Genomic DNA, 25,721 nt, shown 5'->3' with positions numbered 1-25,721 from the left:
CTCTCATACTAGTATCATCGGCCATGGCCGCAGGAAGCGCGGGGGATTCCGCTGGGAGCAACACGGAGCTCCGTTGGACGTGTTTTCAAGATTAGCGTGTCAGAGTGAATTGGAACTAGCCTTTAAGTGGGGGCAACCTCGCAGGACGCAGCTCACCAAAAAAGTGTCTCACCATCATGCATCAAGGGCCGGGGAGCTCTTATTCTGTTTTAAGCGAAGCCCGCGAACAGCGCACCCACAGGCACAGCGCACAGCGGCAGCGCGGGGGGGCGCGGGCCGGATCGCCGGCGGATGTGCCGCATGCCGCGGCGCGGGGACGGGCTCGAACGACGTACGAGCAATATTAAGCAATAAACAAAGAGCCCTCTGGATCTGAGAGGTTGCCGACTGCACTCTCCGAGTGCTCCAAGTGCTCCGCTCCCTATCTGAGTCTGACCTAGAGTCTGACCCTGGCGCTGGGGGAGGCGGGCCGGGACGGAGCCTTCCTTGAGTGTCGGCATGCCATCTGGCATCCTCATTTCGTAGCCTCTACCGGCTTCGTTGTTCTCCCATAAATAAATATAGCAGACAACCCTTGGTGGGTTGTTATAAAAACGGGCACGCCAAACGAGGGGTGGGAGAAGGACAGGGTTGTTCTCCCAGTACGTCGCTGCCCGCCGATTTCTTCTTCTTTTGACCTGTTGCCGCAGATCTTGTCACTAACCCAGGCACACTCAGAGTCTGTGGGGCTGGAGAGGGTGCGCACAGCGCACCGCCGGGAAATGCCGACACTCACACCACTGTCGAGAGTCCGAACCGGAGAAAATCACACACACGATGATCGGGGGGCACGAGCGTGATGAGGCTCGAGAGGGGGCCTAAATATCGTCTCATGGCCAGGGGGGACGCGCGCAGAGAGCCGACGGAACGCACAGACCGAAGCGAGGCTGGTGCAACACGCTAAAATGCGTGCTCATGCCATTACGCTCTACGCCACTGCGCTCCATGCTCAGAGGAGACCGTTAGCCTTCTTCAGCGAGCTGATGTATGCCTTTGTCGGGAGCGGATAGGCGGGCTTCTCTGACTTGGACGCGGCCGGCGCCTCAGGATCGGCGGAGGCTGCCCCGTGCACTTTCTCCTTCAGGCCGCAGCACAACGAGAGCGGGAGGCCATTCACGCGCGGCGTGCCTGAGTAAACTGCGTTCCGCGAGTTTTGTTCGTAGAACGGCGCATCTGCCTTGAGGTTGCAGCAACACTTGACGCACGTGTTGTATGCAAACGAGAAGATGTAGGTGCCGAGGACGGGGATCAAGAGGAGGATGTACCAGACAAAACCGATCGGGAAGGTGTCGATCTGCCCCGGGGTGAGCGCGTATTCCATGGCGAACAAACGAGGGCGAGGAGGACGAGGGAGCGGAGGCTGCCGAGGCGGGCGCGTGTTGCGCGCGGCGGGCGGATGCAAGCGATCAAAGTCGGCGGACAGGTTGCAACTTCGAGGAAGAAAGACTGCTCCAGCTCAGCCGCGCCCGCCGCTCCGTACGTATCGCATCCGCCTGCTGCCACCGTGCCGCCGGCCGCCGTCGAGCCCCTGATGCCGCAACAGCTCGCTGTGCTAGCTGAGCTAACTGCCAGCAGATCGGCTCGCGCCGTGGTGCTAGTTTGAATCTGGAAAAGGGGGTGTTAGAACAAAGAAGGGAAAATGAATCTAGGCGTGATAGCTCTCTTCCATCCTCCTTCCATCCTCCTTCCATCCTCCTTCTGGACTGGGCGCTCCGCGGCGGCCCCGCGCCGGCAGCGCGTGACAGTCGAGTCGAGCAGCATGGCAACCGAGGACAAGGACACGCTGGTCGTCCGCCGCCAGACAACCGGAGACGCTCTGCACAGCCTGCTCTCCGACTTGTTTGAGGAGGTCCGGCACGAATGCAGCGGGAGCGTGGCCGACTACATTCCTCAGCTCGCACAGGCGGACCCAGCCCTCTTCGGTGTGGCCTTCTGCGACGTCCACGGCCGAATCTCAGCGGTCGGCGACAGCCGTGCGACCTATTGTCTGCAAAGCACGAGCAAGCCGCTCAACTACTGCCTCGCTCGCAACCTGCAGGCGGCGGGACGGGGCGCGCCTGTGCACGAGCACGTGGGGTTCGAGCCGAGCGGCCGCGCGTTCAACGAGTTTTGTCTCAACGCGCAGGGCCTCCCGCACAATCCGCTCATCAACGCCGGCGCCATCATCGTGGCCAGCCTCATCGAGCCGGCAAAGGAGCCAGCCGCGCGCTTCGACGAGGTCATCGGCTTCTACCGCCGCCTCTCTGGCGGCGGTGCGGGCAACATCGGCTTCGACAACGGGGTCTTTCTGTCGGAGAAGCACCACGCCGACCGGAACGTCGCGCTGGCTTACCACATGCGACAGCACGGCGCCTTTGACGGCTACCCGACCCCCTCTCAGTTGCAAGACCACCTCGACCTCTACTTCCAGACCTGCTCCGTGACGATCAACTCCGAGGTCGGCGCGGTCATGGCAGCGACGCTCGCCAATCACGGCACGTGCCCCACCTCGGGAGAGGCGGTCGTCAGCCCGTACATCGTCAAGGACGTGCTCTCCATCATGCACGGCTGCGGGATGTACGACTTTAGCGGCCAGTTTGGCTTCACGGTCGGCCTGCCAGCAAAGTCGGGCGTCTCCGGCGCGGTGATGCTGGTGGTGCCCGGCGTCGGCGGCTTCTGCATCTACTCGCCGCGGCTCGACGAGCACGGCAACTCGGTGCGGGGCCTCGCGTTTTGCAACGCGTTCGCGCGCCTCACCGCGTCGCGTTACCACGTCTTTGGCCGCGTGCTCTCCGAGCCCGCGTCGCCGTCGTGGCGATGGGACGCCGGGAAGGAGGCCGCGAGGGACGGCGGGAGGGAGGGAGGGGCCCACGGCAGCGACAACGGCGCCGCGCCGCGGACGGTGGCGGCGGTCGCCGACGGAGACGCGGCGGACGAGGACAAGCAGGTGGAGCTGCTGGTGCACCGGCTGGTGCACGCGGCATCGCTGGGCAACCTTCACGCGCTGCGGGAGCGGCCGACGCTCCTCGGCCACGGCGACCGCGACGGGCGGACGCCGCTCCACTTGGCGTGCGCGAAGGGGCAGACGGATTGCGTCGTCTACCTGCTCTCGATTGAGAACGTGAGGCGCGAGCCCAAGGACCGGTGGGGCACCACCCCCGCCGCCGAGGCAGCAAAGTACCACGCGAAGCTCTGCGAGCAGCAGGCGGCCGGCGATGACGGGTTGGAGGTGAGGATGCAGGAGTGGGAGGCTGTGCGCTCGATGCTCGCCGAGGCCCCGGCGGAGAAGCGGAAGCAGCGGCGGCACAGCAGCTGAACCACTAGAGCGGTGCACGCGCGCACACGGCTGATTGATCCCCACCACGGCTGAAGCCCCACGCGACCCCCTCCCAGATCACTTCACGTTCACACCCCAGGAGAGAGTCTCGATAGTTACTCTATGTGTGTGTCCAATGATTTTGTGTGTATGTATGGGCAAAAAATATCCGAATAGACAATAATGATTTTTGTGTGATGGGGGCGAAAGCCAAATGTCCTGGGCATCAAAAATGGATGAGATCAGCAAGACTAGAGGAACAAGATCCCATAGACCGCTGGGCGGGGACCCGCTCGCGCTCCTTTTCTCCCATCCGAAGCCGGATACGCGGCCAGTCACACATTGGGGGTTTTGCGGATCTCCCACGCCAGATGAGTACGCTAGTCACCGAGCCTCGGTCAATGGAGGAGGAGGTCTCCTTCATGGAGGCATGGCATTGAGCACAGCCTCCAGTTGCTTAATGTGATCTTGTTTCCTGTTTGTTCCTCGTCAAGAGATCGACGCAATCAATCGTCCGACGCGCCGGTGAGCGAGCGCCGAACGCGCCTCCCTCCCTCGGTTGGAGCTTAATTCCGTTCGCCACTCCGTGTTGCCTTCCACAGCCGGCGGCAAACACCGCGACTAGCCTCAGACGAGCGCCGTGCCCCGCATGTACATGCTTCCTGGATGCATGACGATCGATCGGCTGACGATATCGGCTGGCGACCCGTCAGGGTCGCCAGTTGAGCTGGAAGTGAAAGCGGGCGGGCGGCTCTGCGAATATCCCTGGTGTGGACGGTTTTTTTCGCGGTATCCGCGGTGGGATATGGCGGGATATGGCGGGATACCGGGAGATACCGGGAGATACCGGGAGATACGAGATACGGGCGGATACGGGCAGATACGGGCAGATACGGGCAGATACGGGGAGATGCGATGAGATGCAAGGAGATACGGGGAGATACGGTCAGATATTGCAGAGATACATCAAGATACCGCAAAAAAACCGTCCGCACTAGTGCTGCGAATGGGAGAAGAGGAGGAGCGGCACGAAAACGGCAAGTGCAAAGCTTCAACGGAGTTAGGGCTTGGGTGCCGGGGCTTCGTTGAATTCTAACTGTATCTCAGTGTCATTCTTCACACCGTGCCATCGCAGAGTAGATTGTGAATGAGCTGGCCCCTGCGGCGAGGGCGGGCGAGTGCACGGAGCTAAGTGCCTCGCCGTCCTCGCAGGAGTCGCTTAGGCGGCTCCCGTGGTGTACCTGTGTTAGTGCCAGTGCGCGCCAGTCCCGTGCCCAGTGTCGTGCAGGGAGTCGGGTTTTCTAACTCCGGCCATGGTCCCGAGTTCATTTTATTGGTACCATACCGGCAAAAAGCTCCAACCCTGTGCATTCAATGGCCCGGCAATGTCCACTAATGTTGAGGGTAGGGCTCGACGCCGCGTTCCGCACCACGCCAAATTGTACTACAAGGTTGTCGCGGCGCGTGACGACGGATCCTTCCGCTCCATCTACGACGGCACAACGAACTACGCCGTCGGCGAAGTCACGACAGGATCGCCGCTCTACGCGTGCCACTCCATCGGAGCAGTGGTGGTGCACGGGCGACACCGCCTCTCGGACGAGTGCGCGATGCTCGACGCGCCGCGCGCCATCCTTCGCTGCTGGGGCTGGAGGCTCGACGGATCACTGCCGGCGCCGGTGGGCACGCCAGGCAAGTACCGCCTGGACGCGCTGCTGCCCATCGCGGCTCTGCCGTGGAGCTCGACGGGTGGGCACGACGGCATCCCGCCGTACTCACAGCTGCGGCCACCCGCACGAGGCGTAGCTTCGGCCGTCGTGTGCGGCCCAGCGGCACTGCGCAGAGGAGGCGCACGGTGGGAGCAGCGTAGATGCGGGACACAGGCATCCCGTGAAAGCACTTGAGAAGACACGTATTCAACTGCACTGGGTGGTATTCGCTGCACCCGTAGCCGGTTGTGCTCGCGCGGTGCTCCGACTCCACCGCACGAGACCGTCTTCTCTCGCCCTCACTGTCTGGCGCGTTCACGGCGCAGGTGGAGCAGCCGCGTCTCGGAGCAGCTGCAGGCGGCCACTGTCCGGCTGCACGAGGACGTGCTGCGCATGAGCGGCGCGCTCGAGGGGCTCGACCTCCTGCGCGCCGAGGCGCTGGGGGCGGCCCGCCGCCCTTCTGAGCCACGGCCGGCCTGGGTGGAGAGGGCGCTGGCAGCAGAGAGGTCGGCGGCGGCCGCCTCGAGCGGCGCCTGAGGGCGCGGCCGCCAGGAGTCCTCACTGATGGAGAGCGGGCACGTACTGGCCGAGGGCCGACCACCTATCCTGATGAGATGATGAACATGGCTGGCCGCGGTCACGGATGTCGTCGACCGGCGCGGTGTGACGGCTGTCCTTTTTCATATATCGACTATCGTGCGTGGAGTCGTGCACCGACTATACCAGTCTACACCGTAATTTATTACGAATACGATCCGTACAAAGAATTTTAGAACAAAACTCCCTCGCACAACACGGCTCACGGGGCACATAACACGCTAGAGGCGAGACCGCGCCCCCATGATGCATGAACGAGAAGCGTCTGGGTGCTGATCGAAAAATTTGGCGGATGGCGCGGATGCTGCAGCCGCATCTTTCCGCGCGCCCCCGGGCGAGTAGAGAGCGTGATTGTGTGGCTGCATGGACTGAGGGACAAAGCTGGGGGTGAAGGGAGGGTCGTCCACGGATGTGCTGCCCGCGCCCTCGATATGCGCTCTCAAGCATCGCTCGCGCACGCGCTCACTGGCGCGCCGGAGCCCCATGCAGCAGCAGCTCATCGCGCGTGGAGAACTCCTCAATAGTGAACTCGCCATCGCCGTCGCCGTCGCCGTCGCCATCGCCATCGCCGCCGCCGTCGCCGTCCGCCGCCGCGCCATCGCCACCCGCCGCCAACCCGCCGCCGCCACCGCCGCCGCCGCTCGGCCACCCTGCTGGCGACGGCCGCCCCTTCCTCTTCTGGCAGGGCTTGGAGGGCGGCGGCGGCGGCGGCAGCTCTGTCTCTGCGCCGAGTGGCGAGAGGAGCCTAGTGTGTGCACACGGGGGCGAGGCAGTGACCTGTGTGAGCACAGCACACCCGCTACCCCACGTGATCCCAACGGCGGCGAGTACAGCGAGTGCGGCTGCAATGCAGTCGAACAGCGGCGAGTCCGCGTCTTGGAAGGGCGGGGCTGTAGGTCCGTCTCCGGCGTCTAGCGACACGAGCCAGTGCTGCACACGGTCGGCCGGGAACCAGTACCGCTGCTGGTCCTCGTCAAAGAGGACCTGGACGTGCATCCCGCTCGCCCGCGTCACCACGCCCGCGTAGCTGCCGAGCGCCTGCGTCATGTGTCCGCTGACTGTCAGGAGGTGAGCACGGGGCCGTGCCGTGTGTCGGGAGCATCTCGTTGCGTGGAGCATCTCGTTGCGTGGATGCACGGGCTATGAACACGGTGAGTTCAGCTGGAGCCGAGGCGATCCGTGCCCATCTCGAGTGCTGGCGGAAGGGCAAGGGTCCGTCTTCCGCATCTAGAGGGCAGCAAGCCTCGACTCCAAACTCGCTCTTCGGAGTCCCGACACGCCGTTTGACCTGGCGCAAAGCCACACCGGGGAGCGAGGGCGGGAGGTCGGTGTCGTGCCACTCAGACCACCGTGTGAGCACACGGGGTGGTGGTGCACACCAGCCTGTGTGTACGCACCCTCTCGAGTGCTAGTCAGAACACACGGATCTGTAGTTTCTGGGCCGCCTGACCAGCCGCGACGCGAGTGAGCGCCTGGTGGAGCTCCCGCCGCCCTTGCCGCGCTTCCCACCGCAAGCGGCTGTGCGGCCGCCTCTGTCCGCCCGCCCGTCCGCCGCGCCGCCCGCCGCCGCCTAAAAGAGACAGCTGCCAAGTCAGCCACAGAGGCGGTGCGCCGGACGCACGGCGCCCTCCTCCCCGCTACCACGCACCTCCATGTCCATGGCCGCCTCGCCGCGCAGCCCCGGCACCGCCATCGCCGCCATGTGAGCCTCGGCGCTGATGGCCGCCGCCCGCTGCGGCGCGCGTCGCCGCGCCGCCCCCCCCCCGCCGCCGCCGCCACCGCCGCCGCCATCTGTGCCCTCCTCACTCTCCACACCGTTTGTGCCGTGAGCTCCATGTGTGCCGTTTGCGCCGTTTGCGCCGTTTGCGCCGTTTGCGTCGCTCGCGCCGTTTGCGCCGCCGGAGGAGTCGTGGCCGGCCTGGGGACATGTCACGGAAGTGCCGAGGTTGAGTCACGCCGGCACGAGCGCGCCGCGGCGGCAGAACAGGCGGCGGCGAGGGTGACGGGAGTGAGGGGAAGCGGTGTGGCGGGCGGAGCCGCAGGGCGACGGCAGGGAGGACACGCCTCTTCGGACGTGGGCCGCGCCGCCAAGGCCGACTCCACACCCTTGCCGATGCCGTTGCTGCCTTTGCTGAGGTTGGCGCGCTTGCCGAGGTTGGTGCCGCCATTGACGCCGCCGTTGACGCCAGCGCCGTGGCCGGCGGCGCTGCCGTGCGAGCTGCAGGCGCCGCCGCCGCCCTCAGAGGCTGCGCCCGCCGTCCCGCTGAACTTGCCGCCCGCCTCGAGGGACGGAGTCGCACCACCGCCGGGCTGCGCGTGCCTTGCCGCCGGCACTCCGGCCGCGAGCGTGGACCGGAGCGTGTCCGGGAACGGGATCTGGTCGCACGGTGGCTTTCGGTTGAGCGCCTTTGGCTCGACCCTGACGGCGGACAGACCGTCGGAGCCCGCGGTGCTCTGGTCGCCGTCGGGTGCCGAGCGCTTGGCTCCCTTTGGATGCATCGGGATGATCGGAGGCGTGGCAGGAGTAGAGAGCGCAGACTGCGGTGAGCCTCTCGCACGTGCGATGCGAAGCTCAGGCCGTGAACCTTCTGCACGCCTCTGTGCGAGAGAAAACATCGACGATCGCCTTGCGTCGGCAGCCAGAGGCGGCGGGCCGGCGGGAGAGGGCGGTGGTGCGGGCGGTGATGATGATGATGTGGCCGTTGCGCCGCCGCCGCGTCCTCTTCGCGAGCGCTCTCCTTTTTACGCTGACCCCCCCCCTTCCTATTGTCGGAGTGTCCGACTTTTTCCCGGAGCAGGACAAGGCCTCTCAGCAGTCTCCTTGGGTTTGGTGCTCACAGGAGGGTTGTACAGGTGTGAACAACACCTCCTGACCACGGCGCCGCAGGCGCCTGTTGATAGGTCCAGGTGAAAGCCCTGTGGATATGCAATGCATACGCCTAGTTGGACCTCAGATCGCCCGACCGCGTCCCGGTGCTCTCCCGCCCGTCGGATTTGTGACTCCGCCGCACCGCGCCGCGGCCGGGGGCCCTCCGGAGGCCGAGGATGGCCGTGACGGACCGGGACGAGCTCTGGGTACTGCGACTGGGAGGTTCAGTGTCAGTGTATATATTGTAGAGACTGACCACGTGCACAAACATAGCTCAGTCTAGCTAAGCCTGGGGAGGCGATGCCGAGGCCGTACAGCAGCTTGATGGTGCTTCGCCGCTTCGCCGGCGTGCGTCCCGGAGCGGTCCCGGACGGGGGCCAGAGGAGAAAACTCAGGACAACGCGAGCACCGCTCTGATTTGAATTTTAACTTCAAGCAAAGACGGCGGCGCACGTGCCGCGCCGTGTGGCGGATGCCGCCGCGTGCCCATCGGAGAAGGCAGAAGGGTAGTTTGTCGTGTTCAAGCCGGGAGTAGAGGGTGCGGTGCGTCCTAATCTATAATCCGAGGATTAAGGATTCAGGCATCGCTTCAGTGAGGCCAAAGTGAGTTTATGGATGTGTGAGAACGGTACGGGACACGAGGAGGCACGCGGACCAACTCGTCGGTGACTCTGCTGCACGCCGTTTCAGAATTTTTCTCAGCGTGAGCGAGACGTGGAAGAGTGCCACCGTCGGGTAGAACGGGTCGGCCCGGAGCATCAGAGTAGCCGTCGTGGTCGTAGTGAGCAGCGCCGGCCACTCCGGCGCCGCGTCGGCACCGTGGGAGCATGTCCACCGCCACTTCGCGGTCACAGCGCTGTTGTCGCCCGAAACGCCGCATGTACCTCTGGCGGGCCAAAGATCGACTCGCATGTCGATTTCGACTTGACGGCAGCATGGAGGCATCACGTCTCCATGCTGCCGTCAAGTCGGTCGCAGTCTGCGGCGACCACAGCACTCGCAGGAGGTACATTAGAGCTTTTCCAGAGTCAAGCGATGGCGCGAAATCCCACACTGCTGGATTTGGTACGCACCGCACCCCCTACCGGGAGGATCGTGTCCTGAGTTAGCCTGGGCAACCATTCGCGGCGACGAGTACTCGAGTAGAAAAAAGAAAAGCAACCGGAAAAATTGCTCCAACCCCCCTCCCTGCTAGGGGCTCTCCCGTCTCCTCTCCTGGCGCGCACCCGCGCACTGCCACTCGCACCTAGTCATACAGGTCGCCATCCTCCCCCTCCTCCTCCTCCGTCTCCGTCTCCTCGTCCCCGTCGTCGTCCTCCTCCTCGAAAGCGCTGTCGATCCGGAAGCTCACGACGGCCACGGGCAGGATGAACTCATTCATTTTATTGGTCCAAACGACCAGCCGGACGGCCTTGGTGTAGTCGACGGTGCCATCCGTCCTTTTGACGAGCGTGTCCACCCCCGTGTCGACGTGCTCCGAAGACGGCTTGTCCTGGTCGGAGCCCGCGCAGCCGCCGTCGCGCACCTAAGGGGTGACGTCTTGATTGCGGTGACCAGCCGTCCCTTGGAGACTGCGTCGGCTCTGGCCGGCGCGGACGGGCGCCATACTAACACGCCAAAACCCTAACACGGTCTGGGCTGGTGCGTTCTGATTCTAGTGGCTCGCCTGCTCGGGCTCGCCGGTGGCCACCTCGCAAAAGAGGACGTGCTGCACCCGATCGGCGTCTCTCGAGGCGTACTGAGGCGAAGCGGCCATCATGCCGGCCCTGCCGCCCGAGCCAACGGGCGAGAGGTAGATGCCCTTGCCAAACTGGGCCGCGTTGCGCACCGTGTTGGTCGACACGAAACCGTCGCGAGCGATCGACGCCAAGGCGCCGAGACTGGACCCGTGGAAGGCATGCTGGGTGCTCGTGCCCCGGCGCGCCTTCAGCTGCGCCGCGGCGCTGCAGAACGCAGAACGCCGCTCCGGCGCCGGGTTCACCTCGTGCACCGCCACAACGGTGACGGTCTCGAAGCGCTCGTCGCGCGACCCGAGCGACGAGATCAGCGCCGCCCGCGCCTGCGCGTCCATCTCGAGTCCGGCGGGAGTAAAGAGCGGCGGCTGCAGCACGTCTGAAGCGTGCAGCCTGGCCGTCTGCTCGGCGACCGCATCGTTGCGCGTTGGGCCCCTCAATGGGGGGAGGAGGGTTGTGCCGCAGACGATCTGGTAAGGCTCGACCGCCCGGCCCCCTTGCCCGAAAAAGGAGACGGAGCGCAGGAAACCGGTCTGTCCGTTTCGCTGGGTCAGCCTCGAGAGATCAAGCGTGTACGTCTCGCTACCCACCTTGTACTGCAGCTTGGAGATGGCGTGCGAGCTTTGTGCATGCCGCATCATCTTTTCGAGGCTGGCGTTGATGTTGCCGGCGGGCGGGCCCTTCTTCAGCACCTGCATCGTGATTGCGCCCGCCGTGGCGCTGTCGAAGTCCGCCCAGACAACGAAGTCGCGAGGATTCAGCCCCTGCCGAAGTCCATCGCAGAACTGGAGCCCAAGCTCCTCCGCCAGCTTGCCGCAGATGGAGGCGCACCGCTCGCCCAGCCTCGCCGCGCAGTACGAGAAGAAGTTAGCTCCGCGGCGCGCCTCGAAGACGGGCGCCATCATCGTCCACGAGCCGCCCGTGTCGCCGCCGACGTGCTGGTACCCGAGCGCCTCGAGGACGTGGTAGTGCGCGTGCGCGTCACGTACGCGACGCTGGAAGGCGGCGTTGCCCGCGTTGATGGTGCGCGCGCGAGCCGCCGCCTTCTTGTCCGATGATGACAGGTCGCGTGCGTAGATGGCTAGCGTGTCAAAGAGCTTGGCGGCGAGCACGGTCGTGTTCCTCGCGTCGGCCTCCGCCATCGCATCGTCGAAGGCGGGCTGCAGCGCCGTGTGGGATTCCGCGGCCGCGAGCGCCGCAAGCTCGCTCTCGGCTCTGTCCTGGGCAACTTTCGTCGCGGCGAGCGCCTGTTTGCTTTCGGCCAGCGCTGCCTGCAGCACGCATACCTCGGAGCTCTTTGCTCTCGCGTCCTTCTCCGCAAGAGTGGCGCGGATCTGAAGGCGGTCAGCTTTGGCGACGGCAACGTCTACGTCATGGAGCTGCTTCTCCTGCAGGTCGGCAAGTTGCCCCTTGGTGTAGTAAAGCCACGCGCTCCAGCTGGCCAGAATCACTGCAGCCGTTCCGAGCAACTGCGCCCACCAGCGCCATCCGTCAACCTCGGAGGGTGCGTTGAGCGCGCCGAATCCGGCCAGCGCCTGCTGCGCGAGGCTGTCGATGTCGTCGTAATCAAGCTGCAGCTCCTCAGCGCGGCGCAGCCGGCGCAGCGCTGCGGAAGCGGCCTTGCGTGCGCGCGTCCCCATCATACACTGACTGAATGACGTTTGTCAGCTCCGCGCCCAAATCTCGCGCGCTGGCGGTGATGCCGAGATACCGTCGGGTACTTATTTTAAGAGCAATTGCCCGGCGCTGCTTGCAGCACTCTGGGTGGTAGTGGCGGCGCTCCAAGAGTGGTGCTCTTGGGAAGAGGTTCCTCCTTTCCGCTCCCCCCCCGCAAGGCGCGAGACACACACGAGCAGGTAAACAGCAATAGATCCGGCCCTCAAGCGGCCATACCCAGCCCTCACGGAATCGGTCCCTCGTTGTACAGCAATCGATCCTTCACACTGCCCGCGCTGCCAAACTTGCTGAGAATCGGTCCCCCCACCTGTGGCGCGAAGCTGATATGTCTCCCGCGCTCGGCGCGCCGACCGCGCAGCGGCGGCAGAGCACCCTCCGGTTCGAGGGGCGCCTGGGGGTGAGCGGGCTGCCTCCGCCAGAGTTTGGCTCGCCCACCTGCGCGGGCCCCCCTGTACCCCCTCCCCCCCCCGGCCCGGGTGTCTAGCAATTGGTCCCTTGGCAAGCGCGAATCGGTCCCCCTGGCTCCAGGAACTGATCCGGCACTACACCCGGATCTATGCTGTTTACCTGCTCTTAAAATAAGTACCCGACGGTAGCTGAGCACTTGAGCATGGATTGTCTCGCCCTCCCTCACTGGTGTGTTCATTGGGGGGGGTCATAACAAACACGATACAGGATCCACAGAAGCAGTATCGTCCCCCCGCTCGCGGCTGCGCTATCCATCGATCGAGCATCGTCTCACTGGGAAACGTCGGGCGGCGATGGCGGTGTGCGTGGAACTTGCGAGTCAAGCATTATTATTGCGTCCGGCACAGGTCTCAGCGCACAGGCTCCGGACACGTGAGCGCGCGCTCGCAATCCGCGATGGATTCCTTTCGCGTTCACGATCGACCCCCGGCGGGGTGCTCCACCCTCGCGCCTCGCCACGCTCTCGGTTCGTACATCGTGGGGGGCGGCTCAACCTCCCGCAACCATGATTTGCATGTATCTTATGTACACACACTTGCCCGTCATACCACATCACCACACTGAAGCCAATAGATTGATGCGGGGCGCCAAGCACTCGGGCCCCGCGAGCACTTGTCCCCACATCGCATGCGAGCCGCCCGCGCCGGCGCGATGCCGCACGCGCGAAGGCCGAACAGACCAACCAAAAGCACACCCAGGCCACCACCATTCCATGTGCGGATGCTCCCGCGCCCCAAGCCCTAGCGGGGCGCGGACCCAACCCCCCCCCCCCCTCCTTGCTGCCCCCCACACCCCGCACAAGCAGCTCAGCGCGAAAAGTCCTCGACGCGCAGCGGCATCTCCATGAGCCGCTCCAGCCCCTCGCGCGGCGTGATCTTGCCGTCGAGAATCGCCGCCACGCCAAAGAGGATCGGGTACCTGTGGCAGCGGTGGCGGCGGGCTGGGCAGCCGGGGTGATGTGGCATGCAGCGACGGCACACGCGTCGAGGTGGGGGGTAGGTGGCGAAGGGGGGCAGCGAGGGGGCGTGGCGGCATCTCGCGGTCGTCCCGGAGGCCCGATCGGGGTGGGTGGGGGTGGGTTGGGGGGGGGGGGGGGGGGGGGCGCACTTCAGGTTGCCCCCGTAGCCCTTAACCGACTTTCCGACCAGTTTTGGAATAGAGCGGCTGGGGGGAACCCCCCCGTACACCTCCGAGCTCGGGGCGAAAATCTTTTTGAGGGTTTCGCCGGGCCCCAGCCGCATGCCGACCTGCCGATTTCGGCTGAGCGGCCCGAAGCAGGTGCCAAACGTGTCCCCCACCCCAGAGAGGCCAAAGACAGTGGATGGCTCGCCGCCGCAGACGACAACCAGCTTCCGCATCTCGGTGCAGCCGCGGGTGACGAGGGCGGCCATCGCGTTTGTGCCGAGGCCGAGGCCCTCGCACATCCCGGCAGCGATCGCGATCACGTTCTTGACGGCGCCGCCCACCTCGACGCCCACCTGGAGGAAGGGTCCGAGAAGGTGCCGGGACGGTGCCGGGTGGCGGACCGCCGCCAGCCTTGCAGCCGCACCACGTCGGGCGAGTAGAGGGCGCGGAAGTTGGTCGACGCGAGCAGCTCCATCAGGTCGTTTGCGAGCTCGCGGTCGGCCTGCGCGCAGCGACGTGGCGGGGAGGGGGCGGGGGGGGCGGGGGGGGCGGGTCAGGGGGACGGGCAGGGGGACGGGCAGGGGGACGGGTCAGGGGGACGGGTCAGGGGGACGGGGCTGGGAAATGTCTGGAGAGGCGCGGGCGGCGCAGGCGCTCTGCGGGCGAGGCGGCGCGAGAGGCGGAAGGCTGGGCCCAACAAAGCGACTGCGGGGCGGTGGGTGTGTGCCCCTTCCGTGCGGCGGAGGGCGACGAGGAAGCGTCTCAGAAGCGTCTCGGAAGCGTCTCGGAGTGCGTGCGTCTCTCGGGAGTGCTGTGCGCCGATGCGATGGTGACGGCGGTGACGAGCCCTTCCGCGATCTCGCTCGCAAAGGCGGGCCCGGAGAGGAAGGCGAGCGGCCGCTCGCTTCCGAGGCAGTCCTCGAGCACTTCGGCCATCAGCATGAGAGACGACGTCTCGATCCCCTTGGAGAGGGAGATGACTGGCACGCCGGGAGGAATCAGGTGCGAGACCTGTGCAGGCGAGCGAGGGGAGCGAGGTGGAGGCGCGCACGCGACGGCGACGGCGGCGGCGGCGACGGCGGCGGCGGCGACGGCGGCGAGGGCGGCGGCGGCGAGGGCGGCGGCGGCGAGGGCGGCAGCGGCGAGGGCGGCGGCGGCGAGGGCGGCAGCGGCTAGGCGCCACCTTTGCCAGTGCGTCGCGTGTAAACTGGACGGGCACGGCGTGAAAAATGAAGTGGGCGTCGGCGAAGGCGGCCGCCGCGTCCGTCGTGGCGCGGACCTGCGGGAGGAAGTGTGGCGAGCGTGAGGCGCCACCGCCCGGGCTCACAGGGTCGGCCGGCGGCTCCGGCGCCTGCTGCGGTAGTTGCACATGGGACTGGTGCGCGGTGTTGGTGCCATTCTCGTTGATGGAGGCCGCGACCGTCTCCTGGCGCACCACCAGGGTAACGTTGACGCCTTTGCGCCCGAGCACGTGCGACATCGCGGTGCCAAAGGAGCCGCCGCCGAGCACAGCGACGTTGATGCTGGACGCATTCAAACCGTGGTCGACGGCGTCGCTACTGCTCTGCCCGAGCCGCCCAGCCAGCACGCGCCGCCCACGGTAGAGGCGCACCGCGCCCGGGCTGCTCACATCAGACTGCTGGTTCATCGAGTAGACGCAGCACGGCTGGCTGGTCCGGGATCGTCTCCCGGCGGCGGCGGTGAGGGCAGCGGCGGAAAAGCTTGCGGTGCGAGCAACCGGCAGCGCGCGAGCCGGCGTCAGCTGGATCGCCGGCGCCGGCGCCGCCGCGAAGAGCAGGAGCAGCAGCGGGGAGCCGCTGAAAGGCAGGTTGGGCTGCATCGTCTGGCGATCCTCTCGGAATCGGATTTTTTTTTCCTTCGCGGAGTCGGGCGCTGTTCGTCAAACCCACACCTCGCCGCAACCGGCGCCGGCGCGCGACACGTACCGTCGGCGGAGGTCTCGTCGGGCGGGTGCGTCTCGCTCGCCAAAGCGGGCGCACTCTTGATGGTGCCGACGAGATGCGGCGCACAGCCATTAAGCTACGCCCCCCGATGGTTGTGTGCTGTGCTGACGACAGGGTTTGTTGGGTGCGGAGTGTTGCCCGTTGTTACGACCATTGGTGGGTCGTCCTCACAAACATGTCTGCGAGCCTACCTCGTGCCATCCTGTGGCTATGGTGGTGCCGGTCGGTTCAGGCTGGCCATGATCACCGTGGTGCGGGAGTGGGAGCCCACCGCCCTGAGGCTCAGGTCAAGCTGCTCAAGCTGAACGCACGCCAGTCGCACGCCGCCGCAAAGGACGCCCTGCGAGAGCTGCTTCCTCCATTGCGTGATGATGATGATCCAGGCATGCTACTCGCCGTTGCAACAGCTGGTGTGAGTCAGGCGCTCAGAAACTTTGCTCTGGTCGCGGCCCGTGCCAAGGGGAATGAAACCTCGTGGCCGTTTCTAGCGGTGGCCAATTTCGACTGGGCCGTGCACACTGAGTGCAGGGCGTTGCGGCATTGCCTCCGTTCGAATCTAAGTATGGTTTGCGTCCCTCCTCCTATGGCTCTTGCTCTGGGCCGGATGAACAGGACTGGCGACGACGTCGGTGCGATTGCGGCGTTCGGTAGTCGTGCATTCCGAGCCCTCCAATTGGCCAAGTTATCCGTTTTGCAAGCTGTGCTCGCGGCGGCGGAGAGGGACGTGCTGCTGCTCGATCTGGATGCCCTCATCGTGCGCAATGCGATACCCTTCTTCCGAAGCATGGTCTACCACATGGGACAGCCAGGGACGCGGATCAAGCTCGTCGTGCAAAACGGCGGCGGCGGCGGCATCTACAACACCGGGATCGTGTTTGCTATCCACGTAGCTGGCACAGACGCGCTCCTTAGCAAGTGGTACGATAAAACAGTGCGAACCAACACGAGCACACCTGAGCAAAGTGCGCTGCTATCCTTCTCTCAAATGCCCAACATATCAGCACAGATTCTCCCCATCCACGTATCCGTCCTGTGGCATCGGTGGCGGTGCCTCCGTGCGAAAAGCTTTCTGCGCACGCACGACGACCGGCTCACCACGCCGGACTTCTCTGCAGCAATACCGACTGGGCCCCTGATCATTCATTACTCGGGCTTGTACTCGATGCAGGCCAAGATGAGGTGCATGAAAGCCGAGGAGAATTGGCTCGTCTCGAGCGACTGGTGCCACGACGCCCCCACAAACAGCTCGGACCGTTCGAATCATATGCCAGATGAGGAGGAGGAGAACGCCACGTCCCTTGGCGCGCTTCTCGCGGGTGCGCACACGCGCGGTGGCGTGGTGTTCACGACCGTCACGTTGAGGCAGGGGGATGAGGCCAACCTCGGGCTGCTGCTAAACTGGTACACGCGCTTGCAACAGCTCAAGAGCCACCCATTGGTCATCGGTATCGACGAAGGCGGGGAAACGTGTCGGATAGCTCGGCAGCACGGCATTCGTTGCCACGCTCATTCGGCAGCCGACCTGAGAGACACGCCGCTGCCGCTCATTCACGCCCGGGACGGTGTCCGCCCGGCGGCGGTGGACATGAAGCACGCATACGCGGCGACCTTCCTCCGCCACGGACTGCGCGTCTCCTTCTCGGATGCAGATGTCTACTGGGTTCGCGCGCCGCTGCTGGGTGGCCCCGCCCCTGATGACATGCGCGCGGACGATATGCGCGCCCTCTCCGACGACATCTCCGCTGACGACGCTCCCGACCTTTGGCAGTCGAAGCAGTGTGGCAATCCAAAGTACCCCTTCCCATATGGCACTCGGCCCTCCGTGCGGAGCCGGAACTCAGACCCATCCGCCGGTCTTCACGGCCCGCTGCCTCTACGTAGGTTCGCCTTGCATGAGCACCGGCGCGTGGGAGATGCGCCCCACCGACGCGTCCAAGCAGTACCTTGAGTGCGTCCTCGACATCTTGCGCAGGCCGGGCTCGTCGAATCGCTCGCGAATGTGGGAGCAAATGGCCGCAAACATCTGCTTATCCCGGCAGCATCGCACGATGCGGTTTCGGGTGTGGCCCAAGACGACCCACGCTAACGTTGGCATAGTGGATCGACGCGGTGCGAACCTAACATCAATGGACCTCGTCCACCTCGGGTATGTGATTAAGGGTAAGCAGTGGGAGTTCGAGCGGCGCGGTCTATGGTTGGTCAGCCTGAACTGCTCCAGCGCGAGGACAGATCTGCTCGGATCGATCCGCTGCACCATTGCTCGGCGCAGGCGGCGAGATCTAGGTGGCGAGGCTGATCGATCAGCCCGCCTCGGAGTGACGCAGCCGAGATGCCCCATAGGCGTGCTTGCTGGAGGTCCACCTACCGAGACGGGTGCAAGCGGACGTGCAGTAGCGACTGCACGTTGTCGACCAACGACGAGCTCCACACATTGGACACTCCACGCCTAAGCTAACGTAGGGAAAGTCGTGGCCTGGCCCTAGATGGCCTTTTCATTTCCTTAGTACGTAGAGCTCTACACACGTTACGGTAGGAGAGGTCGACACTCCAATCACCATGAGCACTGCTGACCGGCCAAAAAGAGACACGGCACTTTCCGTCCTGCCAGACCAATGAACGCAAACGTGAACGACGAAACGGACGATGGCGAGCCGCTACAACTTCATACTGAGGCGTCGCGCGCGTCCTCCGTCGCCGGGTTTGTTCCCACAGCGAGCCGCGCGTCGTCTGCATGCAACGGCTTCGTGGCCGGGAGGCCAGTCGAACGCGTCGGAGCCAGTGGCGGGTGAGCGGAGGGTCTGCGTACCATCCGCATGGCCATGTCCGACAGCCCACGCCCGAGGGATATGACTGGCGACGTGGCAGAATGAACCAGCGATGGCGGGCCCGTGGCGCGGCGAGGGGCGCCGCCAGAGTCGTGGAACTTTGCCATGACTTTGAACGGGTGGGACGCGAGGGTCTTTTTCGCGCCGTCGCCGCGGGCCTCGATACACAGCCTCGCCAGTCGGCGGAGGGTGCCCGCCTTGGCGCGAAAGACGTCCCGCGAAAAGCGAAAGTCAAAGGACGCCACACCCTGCGCGTCGGCCACGAGCTCGAGCCGCTGCCCGCTCGAGCCGCTGCCAAATTCGAGGGCTCTGTCCAGGCTGGGCAGGCGGCCGCTGGTCGACACCCACTCGAGCCACGCATTCACCCGGCTGCCACGCTCCAGGCCGTCAAGAGTGACCTTCAGGCAACGCTCGAGGTTCGCCTCGGCGCAGTTGTTGCGAACGCGTAGCGCCATCTCTGGCTTGGCATATGAGTGCACCGCGGTCGGCCGAATAGTGAGGCCGTCGATGCCGTCGTCGAGGCAGCCGCCGTCGTCTGATTCCGCTCGGGATGGCTGAGGTTTCAGCGGAGGCTGTGGCGGTGACCGAGGCGACGTCATCTTGAAGAGGTGCCAGGGAACGCCCCAGCGTGGCGACGTCCTTGGACTGTCGCTTTTGGCGCTTTTGGGTGGGCTGGGAGCGTCAAGCACGTTGAGGATCTCATCGACCCCGATCGTGCCATCGTCAGCGTTATGCGGCTCCACTGCGAGAGATCGGGCATCACTCATCAGGATGCGGTGAGGCACTAGCACAGCGCGACAACTCTTGAGCACCAACGGCGTCGAGGACTGGGGTGAGGCACTAGCACAGCGCGACAACTCCTGAGCACCCCAGCGTCTCGCTCGGACAGCAAGACCGCCGCATTTCGGCCGTCTTTCTTTTTATCGTTAGGGCGGCCAGGATGATGAAATTCTGCAAAAACCTGGCCGGCCCCTGCCCTGCCCCTACCTACCTACCTACCTACCTTACTTATGGGAAACTAAAAAAGAAAACACTCGATGGGAGAGAGAGAGAGAGAGAGGGAGCTGCAAGAATTGGTGATAAGCTGCGGAGAGAGATAGGAAGTGGTAGACGCCCGAGGGTGGGCGACGGCTAACACCACACTTCTCCCCTAAAATCCCTGTGTGGTGGCGGCGTACCGTCCTCCCATCCCTCCCTTGGGTTGTCTGTTTTCTTTCTTTTTTTAGAGAGGGAGAGAGAGAGAGAGAGAGAGAGAGAGAGAGAGAGAGAGAGAGAGAGAGAGAGAGAGAGAGAGAGATGTTTGTTGACTCGATGGGTGAAGGTGGTACTATACCAACTAGAGTGAGAGAGAGATTCCAGGCCCCAAATGACGAACGCTAAAAATCTCTCTCTCAAATGACGTGTTTGTTGTAGAGTGATGGTTGGTGGTACTCTCCTGCAACCACAGTCCTTCTTGTGACATGGCAGGCCACTCTCAAGCTCTACAAGCATCAGATCACCCATTTGGGGAGGGTTGACATCGTGATTTCCCCGGAAAAAATCTTTTTCTGAAAATTCCGGCGTGAAGAGAGGGAAAACCCCGAAAGGCCCAGACCTACCCTACCTACCCCGTCATGCTGGCCGCCCCAAGCAAGAAGTACACATACCTGTCGGCCCTTCGGAAGACCAGAAAGAAAACAGAAGATTTGAAAACCAGCTGAAGTTCACTCCTCGTACGCGCCGCTCGGAGAGCCCATCAATCGAGGCGGACGCAGCTGTGAGCGCACCGGTTTTTAGCGGTGTTTCGACACCGATATCGTTCAAGGAGAACCGTCGCTGGCTTTGGCTGGCGATGACAGATCGCGTCTGGATACCCGTGGCCGACGCCGATGCGTGGGCACTAGCAACCACCGTCGACGTCCGCGATGGCGACCTGGTCACACTCCGCCGCGATGGCACCGACCACACAGTACAGATGACGCGCGCCGAGCTTGAGGCGCTTCCAGCTGCCGTGCTGGACGAGGCGGTCGACGACCTGACTGCGCTCTCAAGCGTGCACGATGCCACCATGCTCGACACCCTGCGGCGGCGCCATGCTGCCGACGAGATCTTCACGTCCATTGGTGAGGTGGTGATCAGCGTCAACCCGTTCAAGCCCGTCCCATCGTGCACTCCCGACTCGATAGCGCGGCTTAGCCAGCAGGGTGAGGCTGCGCCACCGCACGTTGCCCGAGTGGCATCGGTCGCGTATCGCAAAATGACGGGCGACGACGGGTCGCCGCCTCGTGCGCAATCGATTCTCATCTCTGGCGAATCCGGCGCCGGAAAGACCGAGGCATGCAAGCTGTGCCTCATGGCCCTCGCCAGTGTTTCCGGATCAAGTCAGGGAGCGACCGAGGGGGCGGTCGAATCCGCGCTCCTGCTCGAGGTTCGCTAGTTGACCTTTTGCATGGCCTCTTACCCTCTGACCCTGCCTGGCCGCTCCCTTACCCCGATTGACCTCTTGCCACCCTCTGACCCTGCCTGGCCGCTCCCTACCCCGATATTCACGTCCCCGTTCCTCTGATCCGTCTGAGCCGGTGCGCTCAGGCGTTTGGCAACGCAAAGACGGTGTACAACGACAACTCATCCCGCTTCGGCAAGTGGACCGCCGTCTTCTTCGACGCGTCGCGGCGCATCGTCGCGTGCCACGCCGAGGCCTTCCTGCTCGAGAAGCCTCGCGTCGTCGGGACGGGCCCCGGCGAGCGGAGCTACCACATCTTCTACCAGATGCTGGCCGGTGCGAACGAGGAGGAGCGGCGGGAGCTCTCGCTGCAGAGCTCCTGCTCCGCGTATGCCTACCTGCGCGGCGGGACAGATGCCATCAGCGGCGTCGATGACGCAGCGCAGTGGCGCGAGACGGCGGCAAGGATGAGTCTGCTCGGCATCGGGGGAGAGAGGAGGGGCGAGTTGATGCGCGTGATTGCCGCCGTCCTCGCGATCGGCAACATCGGCTTTACGGCGGCCGACGACGGCACGCGCTGCGTCTCGGGCGAGGGCGGGCGCTGGCTGGCGCACGCCGCATCCCTGCTCCGCGTCAGTCCGTCGCAGCTCGCGGAGAAGCTGACGTCGCGAGTCCTGACTGCGGGCGGCAAGGGGAGGAGCTCCATGTACACCGTCGCCCTCGACGCGGAGGCGTGCGAGGCGGCACGTGACGCCCTCGCGCAGAGCCTCTATGCGGCAGCCTTCGAATCGCTCGTCGAGTCGCTCAACGGCAGCCAGGAGGAGGCGGCGGCGGCGGCCGGGCGGGTGCGCGGGTGCGCGACGGTCGACAACGAGCGCTTCGTCGGACTCCTCGACATCTTCGGCTTCGAGAACTTTGCTCTCAACTCGTTTGAGCAGCTCTGCATCAATTTCGCCAACGAGAGGCTCCAGGCCCACTTCATTGACGCGCTGGTCAAGCTGCGCGTGCTCGAGTACGAGCGCGAGGGCGTTCCCCTCACCGCGATCGAGTTCCCCGACAACGAGGCGAACGCACACGCATCCCCCGCACGCACGCACGCACACTCGCAGCTCCCTCCCCTCCTCGCCGCAGGCCCAGCTCGCCCTCCTCGACGGGAAGGCGGTCGGCCTGTTCGCCTCGCTCGACGACGAGGGCTCCGTGCCGGGCGGCTCAGAGCAAGGGTACGTCGACGGCCTCGTCGCGCGCTTCGGCTCGAACGGAGCGTGCGCCTCCGAGGCCTTTGACCCGCTCAAGCGCGGGAAGGGTGGCACGCAGGTCGGGGAGCGAACCGGCCGCTCCTTCGCCGCGCAAGGCTCCCGCCTCGACCGGCTCTCCTTCTGCGTCGTCCACTTTGCGGAGCCGGTGCGGTACAGCGCGGAGGGGTGGCTGGCGAAGAACGTCAGCGGCCTCCACCCAGACCTCGCCTTTGTGCTCAACCAGTCGGAGTCCCCGCTCGTGCGCGGGATGTACCCCTCCTCGACGGCGGACGCCACCGCCAAGCGGCCGTCTGTCGGTGCCGCCTTCCGAAAGTCGCTCCGCTCTCTGTCGACGGTGATGCTGCAGACGACGCAGTCCTTCCTGCGCTGCGTCAAGCCCAACGGCCACAAGGCGGCAGACACCTTTGACGGGCGCTTTGTGATGCGCCAGCTTCGCTACACCGGCGTGGCTGCCGTCGTCGCCATCCAGCGGGCGGGCTACCCGGTCTCAATGGCGCACGCCGACTTTGTGGGCAGGTACCGCTGCCTCGTCATCGGCCATGCCGCCCGCCTGGAGGGCGGCCGCATCGATCCAGACTGCTCCAAGGCTTGCACGGGCCTGCTCCGAATAGCGCCCGCTCTGACGAGCGCTGGCGAAGACGACTGGCTCGGCAGCCTCCGGGCCGTCGTCGGTGCGAGCAAGGTTTACCTCATTGAGGCTGTCTCTCGCGCCCTCGAGGCGTCGCGGCAACGGCAGGTGGCCGGGGCGGCACTGTTTGTGCAGCGCTGCGGCAGAGGCCAGCTAGTCCGCGCCACTGTGCGGGTCTTGCGCATGCACTGGCCGGTCGCGACGACCGTGCGCGCCGCCCTCGCAGCGACTGACGTGGAGACGGCGCGTCGACTGCTCGCGCCGCTCGCGGCAGGGTGGGCGGCGGCCAAGCTTCCCCTCCGCTCGACGCCCTCGCAGCTGCTCGAGTGCCGCGCCGACTTTGACTCTCTGCGCGGCGAAGTTCGCGCGCTGGAGGACGGGCTGGAGGCGGAGACGGAGGCGCTTGAGGAGCTCGGCCTCGCGCTGCGCCAGGCGACATCAGGGAAGGTCTCTCCCAAAGAGGCGTACGTCGCAATCAAGCTGGCGCTCAGCGCGGCCGCCGCGGCGTCGCGCGGGCTGCGGCCAGAGCTGGCCGCCCTCATCGAGGAGGCGGAGAGCGCGCTCGCGTCGTGCCAGGGTGACCTCGAGCAGCTGGCGGGCCGCCTCGGTGGTGCCGATCCAGACGGGGGCGACGACGAGCTCGACGCCGCGGCGCAGCTGGCGGCCATGGAGGCGGAGCTTGCCGCGGAGGTGTCGCGCCAAGAGGCGAGGCGCAAAGAGGAGAGGCGCGCGCGGCGGAGGGAGGTGGCGGATGAGCTACTCGCCAGCGCCCTCGAAGAGGGGTCCTCGGTCGCCATCCTCACCGTGCAGCTCCGGAACGGAGTCGACACCGAGTCGTCGTCGGCAGCGCGGCTCGTCGGCTTCTCCGAGGGCGGCTGCGGCGTCGCCTTCTCCGAGACGAACGCGGTGGCAGCGATCCACCGAGGCGGGCAGGCGATGCGCGACGGGGCCCTGCGGCTCGGAGACGTTGTGCTCGAGGTGGACGGCGCGGGGCTGGACGGCGAGCACGTCGTCACGGCGCTCAGGGCGCGCGAGCAGCCGTCGTACGAGCTCACGGTGGCGCGACTCAGCGAGGACGCACGCGGCGATGACGGAGGAGCAGGCACCAAGCGCGCCGGCTGGGTGCACTCGATCCGCGCGCGGGGCGGCAAGGCGCTGCCGGGAACCACTCCGCGCCGCCTTTGGGCGGTGTTGGACAGCACGTCGCTGGCTTTCAAGACCTCGCCACACGGGCTTACGCTGAAGCAGTGCACGGTGGGGCTCTCGGGCGTGGCTTGCAAGGTGCCGGTGACCCGCCTCGCGGGCAAGTCCCTCGCCATGCCGCCCGCCCTCGCGAGCATGGCGGAGCGGCAGCGCTTCCCCTTCAGCCTCGCATGGGAGCGGGGCGAGGTGGGGTACGACCTCATCCTCGGCGTCGCGACGAGCGGCGACCGGCAGGCGTGGGCAAAGGCGATCCAGGCGGTGAGGGCCGAGATCCAGGCCCAGGCGCCGACGGCAGGGTGGCTCACCAAGAAGCCTGGCCGCCGGGGGCTGCGGCCGGGGGAGAGCCTCCTCCGGCCAATCACGGGGTGGAAGCGGAGGTGGTTCGTGCTTCACCAGGGCGACCCGTCCGGCGGGGTGGCGCCGTCCCTGCGCTACTTTTCGCGCCCAGAGGAGACCACGGCCTCGCTCCTCGGCGCCGTGGTGCTCAACGCGGGCTCCGTGCTCAGCGTCGGCGCCTCCGCCGTCCCACATTCGTTTGAGGTGCGGTCGCAGGGCGCCGCCGACTTGCGGCCCATCACGACGGTGCTCGCATGTCGCGACAAGGACGATTGCGAGCGGTGGCTGAAGGCGCTGCGTCGCGCCCTGCTCCACGCCGGCAGCGAAGTGGCCAGCTCCAAGGAGCTGATGGCGGCGGCGGAGCGGCAGTCGCACCTGCTCGCGTCGCGCTCGGCGCAGGCGCTGATGGCGCTCTCCCGGCTCGAGCAGGAGGAGCTGCGGAGGGTGCGGCTGCGGACGCTCTACGAGGTGGCTGCGCTCCTGCGCGTGCGGCTCCCACCTGAGCTCGAGCCGGCCGCCACGCGCGGCCTAAAGGCCATCTCGCGCGAGAATGCGAGGGAGCGGCTCGTCGCTTTGATTCACGCCGCCCAAGTCGAGCGGGACGCGATGGATCGCCGCCGCGCCGTCAGCGTGGCGTACTCGGTCCGCGGGCGCGCGAGGTCGACGTGGCACGACGTGGGGGGGGGGATGGGGGTAGCGGAAATGCTGTCGAGTGAGGTATGATCTGCGTTTTGAGAGCTTCGGCGTCTTGTCAATAATCGAAAGGAGCCCTGCTTGCACACGATTTTACTCGCTCACAGCGGTCAGCGCGATAACCGATATCGCTGAGAACGCCCAGATGATTTTCTTTTTGATTTTTCGTATTTCGAGCTTCGTTAAACGTTATCGTTTCAACTTTCAAATGGTTTGCATCATTGGTACAGTGAGAACCAGCACAATCCACCGGCCACAGAACGCAAGAGCGCCGCTACCAAACCCCCTCACTGCTCACACGACTAAACTACATGAACATGACGTTCGCCCCATCCCTGCCCAGAGACCCCACCCTTGCACCCACGAGTGTGGCCCCGTCGCATGTGCAATCCCAACCCTCCCCGCTGTTGCGGCGGCCACGCACCGCTACGCGCGGGCGGTCTCCTTCATCAGCGTCGACGCCTCGTTGGACGCCGATGACGTCCTGTGCCGCAGGGAGGGGAGGCGCGTGAGCGACGGTCTGTGCGAAAACCATCTCCCGATGCCCTCTCCCCGCGGCACTACCCCGCCCGCCTAGCCTCGCCGCACCTGGTGGCGCGGACGACCCCCGCCTCGGACTCCTCCTCCTCCTCCTCCTCCTCCTCCCCCACCGCCTGCAGCTCCATGTCGGGGTCGCCAAAGGCAGACGAGAAGCCGGCGCCCGCCGTGTACCCTCTCCGCTGCGGCGCGACGAAGCGGCGGCGCGCGGCCCACAGGCCGACGCCGAGCACGACGCCGGCGGCGAGCACGAGCAGCGGCGAGGCGGTGTGCCTGGCTCGCCGCAAACGCGCCAAGTCTTCGGTCCACTTTGCCCTCGCGCCGAGCACGCCGCCGACGGCGCTC

The 25,721-nt window shown here is 65.5% G+C and overlaps 7 protein-coding genes across 7 annotated transcripts in view; 3 read left to right on the top strand and 4 right to left on the bottom strand.

The window, feature by feature from the left end:
* Positions 1-988: 988 nt before the first annotated feature.
* Positions 989-1,360, bottom strand: EMIHUDRAFT_217441 (hypothetical protein; the record flags this gene model as incomplete). The annotated part of the gene is made up of 1 exon (XM_005760697.1): positions 989-1,360. The coding sequence occupies one exon, from the start codon at positions 1,358-1,360 to the stop codon at positions 989-991; it is 372 nt and encodes a 123-aa protein (XP_005760754.1).
* Positions 1,361-1,798: 438 nt separating this feature from the next.
* On the top strand, positions 1,799-2,755 carry EMIHUDRAFT_68199 (glutaminase; the record flags this gene model as incomplete). The annotated part of the gene is made up of 1 exon (XM_005760696.1): positions 1,799-2,755. A coding segment is annotated over one exon (957 nt), but the record flags the coding sequence as incomplete, so codon positions are not given.
* Positions 2,756-4,888: 2,133 nt separating this feature from the next.
* EMIHUDRAFT_438292 (hypothetical protein) lies at positions 4,889-5,792 on the top strand. The gene is made up of 2 exons (XM_005760695.1): positions 4,889-5,189; positions 5,370-5,792. Exons 1-2 carry the CDS (start codon positions 4,945-4,947, stop codon positions 5,578-5,580), a joined length of 456 nt encoding a protein of 151 aa, XP_005760752.1. The 5' UTR covers positions 4,889-4,944; the 3' UTR covers positions 5,581-5,792.
* A 310-nt stretch (positions 5,793-6,102) lies between these two features.
* On the bottom strand, positions 6,103-8,139 carry EMIHUDRAFT_106044 (hypothetical protein; the record flags this gene model as incomplete). Its single annotated transcript, XM_005760694.1, has 4 exons — positions 6,103-6,385; positions 6,437-6,678; positions 7,289-7,558; positions 7,744-8,139. The coding sequence occupies 4 exons, from the start codon at positions 8,137-8,139 to the stop codon at positions 6,103-6,105; spliced, it is 1,191 nt and encodes a 396-aa protein (XP_005760751.1).
* Positions 8,140-13,220: 5,081 nt separating this feature from the next.
* On the bottom strand, positions 13,221-15,028 carry EMIHUDRAFT_53015 (hypothetical protein; the record flags this gene model as incomplete). The annotated part of the gene is made up of 6 exons (XM_005760693.1): positions 13,221-13,305; positions 13,525-13,865; positions 13,937-14,014; positions 14,347-14,523; positions 14,696-14,834; positions 14,889-15,028. Coding segments are annotated over 6 exons (960 nt in total), but the record flags the coding sequence as incomplete, so codon positions are not given.
* Positions 15,029-20,255: 5,227 nt separating this feature from the next.
* Positions 20,256-22,508, top strand: EMIHUDRAFT_68202 (hypothetical protein; the record flags this gene model as incomplete). The annotated part of the gene is made up of 4 exons (XM_005760692.1): positions 20,256-20,708; positions 20,870-21,771; positions 21,833-22,026; positions 22,075-22,508. Coding segments are annotated over 4 exons (1,983 nt in total), but the record flags the coding sequence as incomplete, so codon positions are not given.
* Positions 22,509-25,068: 2,560 nt separating this feature from the next.
* EMIHUDRAFT_453072 (hypothetical protein) overlaps positions 25,069-25,721 on the bottom strand; it is a gene marked incomplete at its 5' end in the record, with an annotated part of 1,391 nt that continues 738 nt past the window's right edge. The window contains 2 exons of the mRNA XM_005760691.1: positions 25,069-25,323; positions 25,527-25,691. Of these exons, the coding sequence (XP_005760748.1) occupies positions 25,266-25,323; positions 25,527-25,691 (223 nt within the window). The 3' untranslated portion in view covers positions 25,069-25,265. The remainder of the gene's footprint in view (positions 25,324-25,526; positions 25,692-25,721) is intronic.

Source organism: Emiliania huxleyi (assembly GCF_000372725.1).
Source record: "Emiliania huxleyi CCMP1516 unplaced genomic scaffold EMIHUscaffold_74, whole genome shotgun sequence".
Classification (NCBI taxonomy): Eukaryota; Haptophyta; order Isochrysidales; family Noelaerhabdaceae; genus Emiliania; species Emiliania huxleyi.
This window is presented reverse-complemented; position numbering and strand designations above follow the sequence as displayed.

What these genes read in the sequence shown, in the direction of transcription:
- EMIHUDRAFT_438292 (XM_005760695.1), top strand. Translation starts at nt 4,945, where the DNA reads ATGCTCGACGCGCCGCGCGCCATCCTTCGCTGCTGGGGCTGGAGGCTC. An exon ending in CTGCGCAGAGGAGGCGCACG is followed by an intron (nt 5,190 to 5,369) that starts GTGGGAGCAGCG and finishes TTCACGGCGCAG; the next exon opens with GTGGAGCAGCCGCGTCTCGG.